The sequence below is a fragment of the Pezoporus wallicus genome, unplaced genomic scaffold, assembly GCF_028554395.1.
Source record: "Pezoporus wallicus isolate ANWC-B61680 ecotype Strahan unplaced genomic scaffold, APGP_CSIRO_Pwel_v1 contig_8341, whole genome shotgun sequence".
NCBI classification, from domain to species: domain Eukaryota; kingdom Metazoa; phylum Chordata; class Aves; order Psittaciformes; family Psittacidae; genus Pezoporus; species Pezoporus wallicus.
Genome location: NW_026638083.1, coordinates 1,571,449 through 1,579,890, shown reverse-complemented (window position 1 = coordinate 1,579,890; position 8,442 = coordinate 1,571,449). Strand labels below are relative to the sequence as shown.

The following is an 8,442-nucleotide window of genomic DNA, read 5'->3' as shown; positions in this document are numbered from 1 at the left end:
ACACGAGGGCGCAATACACCTACATGTACTAATTCCAACAACATTTGCAAAAAGAACCCACTGGTAACAAAACCTTTGCATGGCTGGTACCTAACCATAGGCCCTCTACAAGTAAGTTCAGGTAAAGTTAAACTGACGTTGTGCAAGACTTCTGAGGCTTAAACAAATACTGCAGGCAAACTTTACGGGAAGGCCGTTTACAAAACTGTTTCTGATCAATATTCATTCCAGAAAGGCCAATTTGGGCTTCCCAATAGACAGAATAAACTAGAAAGGAAGTAACAATAGACAAAATAAACTCTTGTAAGATGTATGGTGCTTTAGATGATTAAAAATAGTGCAAATAGCTATTCCTATATGAGAATTCAAACAGCAGATGGTATGTGAGCAATAGTAAGCAAGCAGGAACATCAGAAAACACCTAAAAAGCCTAACAATATTCTGAAGTAATATTTTTAAATAATAATTATGCTCCTTCCCTATGTTTTAGACATGGGATACTGAATGTCAAGCCTGCATTTCAGCTAGTTGCATAGATTCCTAACTAACACAGCCCAAAACCATTAGAAGAGATATATTTAAGGACCTCTGTGGAAATGGTCGCAATTTAGCTCTACTGCATTATCACGGTCAAACACAGTATGTATTTCTACCGCTGTATGCACCGTTCCTCAGTGAAACCAGCCTGCATACAACCTTACGCTGATACATGTGATGCATACATACAAATAAAACACAAACACAAAAATGTAACTACCACCAGAGCAGATTTTGTTATTTATGCAGGATTAGGGCTTTAATTAGTACAAACCCCCCTCGCAGCCCGCCCTCAGGCAGAGGGGCAATGCTCATCGCCGCCTCTCAGCGCTGAGGTAAAGTGCACGCGCCATAGCGGCCGCCATTGGCGGGAAAGCGGCTGTGGGAGGGGCTTAGCTTGGCCCCGCCTTGCCCTCCCCGGTCCGGTCCCTCGTCGCCAGCCAACAACCAGACAAAATGGCGTCGGCTCGTTTCCTCACGCCGGGCTCTTAAAGGAGCTGCAGCACCCCGGCTCTAGCGAACGGTGGAGACAACGATTGCTCGGTGTCGGAAGAGAGGTGCGTCGAGAGCCGCTGTTTTCACCCGGAGTTGCCCGGAGGCTGCCCTGCCCGCCGCTGCCCCGAGCGGGAAGCGGCGGGACGGCGTTACCATGTCAACGCAGGTAATCATAAGCGGTGGCCTGAAGGGAACCGCCATCAGCGAGAACCGGGATCCCCCTCAGCGAGCATCGCCGCTCGCCTCACTGCGGTCGCTGAGCCCGGCAGCCCGGCCCCTCGGAGGAGAGCTCCGGCCGGGCTCGGCCGGCAGCACCGGGCTGGGGGATCGCCGCCCTGTCAGGTGCGGGCCGCGGCGGGAGGGCGGGGAAGGGCCGGGGCTCGGCTGAGGCACCGGCAGAGGGAGCGGCTGTTAACCGGGGCGGGGAGGCACCGAGGGCCCATCTGCTCTCCACGGGGCACGGAGACACTCAAGGCACGCATTCGCGGCCAGGTCTGCTCAGCGCTTCCCCTTCCCTGCCTGCTCTAACGTGAAGGTGCCGGCGTGGTTTTCATTGCAAAGCCACCATCTGTTATCGAGAAATCGCGCTAAAATGTCTGTTGTCCTTAAAACATGAAGAAACATCCCAAAGTAGCTTTTCACTAGCTCACCATCATCTGTCTCCCTGTCTTGCCGTGTCCAGTCTCGCTTGCCTGTCCCTGCATGAGTTGTGCCTCCAAGCATTGGATAGAATAGAGTGGCTCGTTCTTTCTGAAGGCTCAAGAAAAAAAAAAAAATTAACAAAGAAAATCTCAAAACAAAATATAATCATTTGTATAGCTCATAAATAACAATAATAATAAAACCCCCATACATTTCTATCTTAAAGAATGTCTTAAAATGAGCTTTTCATTTACTGGGTCTAGGTTTAGTAAAAATCTGACCCTTGAAGATGGTTGCGACAAGGGCTTTGATGCGTGACATGTACATGGCTGTTCCTATGCCTACCCTGAGGGAAATATATTCATCACGGGGGGGAAATTTCTGTTAACATTCACTGGAATTTGCCAGGCAGTCACAGAGTAAGTTGTTTGCAGAAAAGGGAACACTGAAGGAAGGCCAGTGCTAGTCTGATCTTAGGGTTTTTTCATCTCTGTTGCGTTTCTTCGCTTTTTCTTACTGTTCTACCTGTGAAATGGGTAACTTCTAGCTGCGGTAAAAACAACTGGTGCCCTAGTCAGCTCTTTCTGTCCTCTGTCAACCATGTTAGTCTGAGTTGAGAGCGTTGCTGAACCTGACAGGCTTTGTGTAGTCCACAAATTGCAGGACAGTTAACTGCATTCAGCCAGTTCCAGGTGTTGTGCTGTAAGTAAAAAGCTACACCAATCTGTGTATTTGACTGTGAAAACTGGAAGCTGTCATCCACTAGAGAATTGGCTTAGATTCTGGGGGGGTGGCACCAAATCACTGCTAGAAATACCTTCTCACGCTAAAAAGACAACTTTTCTCAAATACCACCTGTATGGTATCCCAGACTGTATTATCTGAAGTGATAAATTGTGTTAAGAACATAGACACTGAGACAACAAGCACCTAATATCCTTAAAAAGCATACTTCTGTAGCACCTTTGTTGGCATGTAAACCAGTAAGATTTAGACATACAGGCTGATGTTTTTTTTCTGTTCTTCCAGATGTTGATCATATGATATTCTGTATTTTTGGCAATGAAGAAAGGCTCAGAAAGAAAAGCATTTGGTAGAAAACTACAGACATCAGCTTTTCGGACACCTAGTCCAATGTCTCCTGTTAGTCCTAGTACCAGATCACCATCTCCTCTTAGCCAACAGGCATCTCCATCTGCTTGCAAAAGCATGGAGCAGAGGCACCAACAACTTGATATTACAGAAGAAAACGTAGACGCTGCTTTTAACTGTAAGTTTCATAAAGGTATTGTACAAATAACTGCTTGTAGAAAAGTACATACTAAAAGCATAAAAAGCCAATGTTCTGTGAACTATATGATTAAAGATGTATGATCTTTGGGAAAGAACCCTGTTAATTTTGCCTTTATCTTTTGGAATTCAAATGTGGAAATAATAGTAGTGAAAGCTGTGTAAAATAATCAGACTTTTACCCCTTACATTCTGTGCCAGGGGGGAGGACTGGAAGAGAGACGCACACTGCCTTTTTCAAAGAGCTAGACCGGCTTACTCTTGACGTGTCATTTCCTGTGAATGCTTCTGGTGTGCTCTTTCTTCTCATGCCCTGGGGGAGGGAGGGAATAATTTTAAATGTTTTCCCAGGATCCAGAGAGAAGTAAAAGACTAATACTAAAGTCACCAATTTTTTCACTACTAAAGGTAGTTTCTCTGTTTAATTTCAGCCAAAAATGGTCTTAGTCCAGGAGTTAAGTACATTACAGAACCCCTCATAAAAAGTCTGTCAAAACAGGAAAATTTGGCCTATATAAGCTCACTGAATCTTTCTTCCCCAAAGGATGGGGACAAGAGATTTAAGGTAAGCTATTGAAAATTAACTGCTAATTAAACAAAGTTAAAAATTCATTTTGGTTTATTTTTTAGCAAAGGTCTATTTTTAAGTGCATGTAAACAGCTATATTTTAGTTATGTTAGCCTAGGTCTAAAGTGGCTTCTGTTGAAAAAACGTTATAGGAGACTACCTAAAGCAGGGGTTTAGAATGCAACAGTAAAACTGCGATTAATAAACTGTTAGAATACTCTGTATTTTTTTAATGAATAGGTGGTTGTTAAAAAATAGAAATCTGTCTTTTTCTTTCCAAAAAAAAAAAAAAATAGAAAGCTTTAATGCCAAGGGATTAATTTTCTGTTCTTTAGTACATAGAAAATTTGGAAAAGTGCTCTAGACTGGAGACACTAAACCTTAGTAACAACCAGATAGAGAAGATTGAGAAGTTGGATAAACTGATGAAGTTGCGTGAACTCAATCTGTCTTGGAACAAAATCCGGTAAGCAGAAACACTCATAGTTTTGATAAGCCATATAAATAAAACTTACTGATCAAGTGGGTTCTTTCACAGGTGGGAACAGTTAAGGTGAACTTCCCACCAGTCATACATTAAGACTAACAGGCTTTGGTGACATTGTCTTAAAAAGCAGAAGCTCTTAGATATTTAGAAGGATAAGTAGTTCTGGGAGGTGATGTTAGAGTATGTTGCTGCAGTCAGACTTGTTATCCTAGGAAGCCAAGCCAGAAATACAAGTTTCCAGCTACCATAATGAAGAATGTGCAATAACCCAATTAAATGCATTAAAAATTTAACTCAACTTTTTACTGAATATTAATACAGGCAATACAAGAAGTCTTCTTTCAGAAGAGGAAACTGAATGGGCTTGATCAGGCAGGCTATGAACTCAGTTGCTTTTTTACTCTTACTGTTTTGAGAGTCTGCTATCTTGTCTTTCTGGTATAAAAACATTTAAGGGTAATGGTTCAGATGATAACAAAATTTTTGGTTTCCTTTTTCTGTTAGTGAATTATGATCTTTACGTCAGACTGCACTAGAGAAGCTGCAATTTCAGTAGAGGTTAACAATAGGAAGTAAGCAAGATGCTAGCATTTCTACACATTGCATTCACACAACTTCCTCTCTCAACAGGAACTGAAAAAAATAGAGTAGCTCTTAGCTGCAGCTACATGTTTTCAGACTTTAGTTATGTATTTTTGTACATATAGTTACAGACATATTTGTTGTAATATTTGTATGCTTAGTAACACTAAAAAATGTAGTTCTGCATGCTGTCAGTTTACAGTTGATCCTTCGTGTGGAAAAAAAAAACACCAAACCATCTTTTTTTGGTTCAAAAAGAACACATTTTGCATATTAAAATGGAATTTCCACATACTAATATAATTTCACTATTGACATAAAGATGAGGAAAAATTAAACACAGAGCAAGAAAGTCTTGCTGTAAAGTACTTATTTTTCTTGTCTGGGAAGTAAGATGGTGTAATTTAATTCCATGGCAGAAAACAACTGCTTTTGCTGATCTCTTTGATGATAATTGAGTCAGATTTTGTTGTCGTTTATCCATAGTGCCTCAGTTACATTGTAAATTTGCTATGGTTCTTGAAAATGTTATTTTTTCTCTTAATTTTCAGAAAAATTGAAGGTATAGAACATATGCAGAATCTACAAAAGCTGAACCTTGCAGGGAATGAGATTGAGCATATTCCTGTGTGGGTAGGGAAGAAACTGAGATCCCTGCGCATCCTTAATTTGAAACAGAATAAAGTATCATCAGTAAGTGCTCGTAGTTAGGAACAATAATTGTTCAGATGTGTTTCATGAAGTGAACTGGTATATAATTGCTGAGTGTCTTTCCATAAAGTCTATAGTGAAATACAGCTGTTGTGAGCCTAGCAAAATTGCTTATCAGAAACACTCCTTTTGTGCCAGATATTCAAGGCATAAACCTGTATAACATTGTTCAGGAAAATATTTGAAAACTTGGGGAAAATTTGAAGGCTTTTCCGTATTATTGGTGGTGTCTCTTATGGTAAATTAATTATATGGAGACCTGGAAATAATATATTTGCTTATATTCTGTATTTAGGACATGACTAGATTTAGTTCTGTCACCTAGGTTAACTTCTGTGTTTGTAGCTACAAAAGGATGTCTATGAAGGGAAGTCACTTAATACAGTTCCTGAAGGAATCATGCTACTGAGGAGGAGGAGGAGAGATGAACCAGCTTTGAGTACTTCTCGTGATAAAATAACCCTTTTCTTGTGAATAAGTCTGGGGGAGTGGCAAGTTATATATATCCACAGGCCTTGTTAGTTTACAATTTCCAAGGTCAAGCTTGAGGAAATTTGCCCTCTTTCTAGTGGTATTTGACTTTAGGAAGTTACCTTACTCATGGTGCTACGTATTTTGGTAGGTTTTTAGAGATTATGCTTTAGCATTAAGTGTAATCTTTGGCATGGACCTAACATCAAACACTCTATCATCAGAAATTCACTAATGGGGGTTTAATTGTTCTTGGCAGGATGTCTAATCATTGTTCCATTTGTCTTTGATTTAGCTCCATGATATAGCTAAACTAAAGCCTCTGCAAGATCTCACCTCTCTATTTCTTGCTGATAATCCAGTTGTAAGTCTGCCTCACTACTGCTTGTACACCATATTCCATTTGCGAGCACTGGAAAACTTGGATGGACAGCCAGTGACAAATCATGACAGGCAGGAAGCTCTAGACAGGTTTAATTTAGGTAATATGTTAGAACTTAAGTGAATGACACAAAATTTAAGTTTAGAAGGAAAAGATTTTCTATTTAAATGTTTCTGTTATTTATATTTTTTTCAGAAGAGATAGAAAAATTAGAAGGAGAGTTGGAAAACGCAGTGAAGGAGATGGAGACCCTTAAACGTAACCAGTCCAAAATTCTTGAGCAGCTCCACCACCAAGATGAAGTCAACAAATCATTAAAAGAAAAGACTTTGCAACAGAAACAAAGCTATGAAGACCTACAAAGGGACCTGGGCACCAAAAACGAATTGGTAAAATGACTTGTACTAACTAAATATTTGGAACAGTTTTGTTGTCAGAAACCAAGTTCTCAATGTGAGAATTCAAATGGCTGGAGATTTGTGTTTAAAATTAAGAGACAAAACAAGGTGTGCAAACCCGTTGTATGTCAGCAATACCCCTTGATTATTACGTTATGTTCATTAGATTACTTGTACTTTATTCACATCATCCTAAAAACTTGTGTCTGAGAAGTGTCTTTCACTGGTAGCTATAAAATGCAAGAGAAGTCCTTTTGCCTTGAGAGTGTTCGGTTGTGAATAATCTGATGGGAATTTAATATATGGCTTTTCTCTTGTCCTCAAAAATTTAGTCCTTCAGAATCTCTATAGCTAATACTTCTATAGATCTTTCTTCTGTGAACGCTCAGCTAACCAAAAGCCTATTTCTATAACATAGTTTTCAGTATAGTTAGATTTAGCAGCAAATATTTCACAGCTTAACCCCTCTTATCCTTTTGAATGACAAACTTTGCCTACTTCTTTCTTCCTTTAGCTGGTGTATTGGTTTGTCACAGTTCCCTTTCCACAGAGCCTTTATTCCTCACGAAGGTAGCCCCACTGTGCTCCTGGGTTGCATGGTTATGTTATTTCTAGGATTTATCTGCATGTTTACTGAAGTAGGAACATTTGCATTAAGTGTTCCAGTGAGACTTTATATTCACTGTGGTTTTTGGATGCACAGATCATTTTTGCACGATATATATCGTCTTTTAAAATTTTTCTTTAATCCTGTCCTTTATTCCATTCTACTTCTTATCCTCCATTAGTCCTGCTTTCCCCTGTCTGTTGGAGTTTTGCTGCATGTTCTTCCTCAGGTATTCAGAATGAAAAATTAATTTAAAAAGAAATCACATGATGGACCTTTTATTTAAAAAAAGAAACTCAAAACCTAAGCAGCAAAGCCTCTGTACACTTAAGGAGTGTTAATAGTTCTTGCTGCTCATTAGTAGCAGTAAATACATTAATTATTTGTCATAGATCTTGCAAAGGGATTATACTCAAATTATTTTTTATCCTAAGTTAATGACAAATTTGTCTTCAAACCTTTCATGCATGTAAGCTTAAAAGGCCTTTCATGTGATCACTTGTGTTACGTTAATTGTGGGGTTCTTGTGTACTCTTAGTCATCAAATTGTGATTTGTAATAAAGTTGCACTTTGTGATATTCTTGATGCAAAATACATCATTTTAACCTTTTTTTGATGCGAGCTTTGATTCAAAGTTCATGTTTTTGCTGTTCTCTACTGAACTGAATGTATGTGATGATGACACTTGAATGCAACTTACCTTGTTTGCTGGTTTATAGTTAAAGCAGAAGACAGTGGAGCTCACCCGAGCTTGCCAGAAGCAGTATGAGCTGGAGCAGGAGCTGGCGTTTTATAAGATTGATGCAAAATTTGAGCCGTTAAATTATTTTCCACCAGAGGTAACAATTTAAAAGTGATGGATCTTTTTCATGGCTGTTTCTCTTGATTTTTAGCTGGGAAAACAGAAAACTTAATAGTTTTGTAATTCTAACAGGCTGCTTTATTAAGAGTTATGAAATAAAATAATTTTAAAAGTGTACGTTATAAGATTTGAACTAAACTGAATCTGAGTCACATTCAATGTATTGAATATTGGTATACATATGCATGTGTTTTAGCCAAGCAGAGTCAGTGAACAATCATTTCATTCTTATTTTTAACCAAACAAATGATAGTCCTTTCTTCTGACTTAATTGCAGAGACCCTTTCACTTGGAGAAATTCCACAAGCCAGAATGTTTTTGAGTTGGACGGTATTAGATTTCCTGTCCTTTCCCTGTTGGCTTTTTCTCCTAGTAGAGCTAATCTCTGTCATACTTGCAAAAAAATGTA

At 39.3% G+C, this 8,442-nt stretch overlaps 1 protein-coding gene across 4 annotated transcripts in view; it reads left to right on the top strand.

Moving 5' to 3' along the window:
- Positions 1 to 1,078: 1,078 nt before the first annotated feature.
- Positions 1,079 to 8,442, top strand: part of CNTRL (centriolin) — a 30,638-nt gene continuing 23,274 nt past the window's right edge. Inside the window, exons 1-8 of one of the 4 annotated variants that reach the window (XM_057409073.1) lie at positions 1,079 to 1,198; positions 2,704 to 2,944; positions 3,396 to 3,529; positions 3,868 to 3,998; positions 5,153 to 5,294; positions 6,079 to 6,265; positions 6,361 to 6,554; positions 7,891 to 8,010. In XM_057409073.1, the coding sequence (XP_057265056.1) occupies positions 2,737 to 2,944; positions 3,396 to 3,529; positions 3,868 to 3,998; positions 5,153 to 5,294; positions 6,079 to 6,265; positions 6,361 to 6,554; positions 7,891 to 8,010 (1,116 nt within the window). In that variant the 5' untranslated portion in view covers positions 1,079 to 1,198; positions 2,704 to 2,736. Of the gene's footprint in view, positions 1,199 to 2,538; positions 2,945 to 3,395; positions 3,530 to 3,867; positions 3,999 to 5,152; positions 5,295 to 6,078; positions 6,266 to 6,360; positions 6,555 to 7,077; positions 7,133 to 7,888; positions 8,011 to 8,442 lie in introns of those variants that run through there. The other 3 variants (XM_057409076.1, XM_057409072.1, XM_057409074.1) reach the window with 3 other exon arrangements.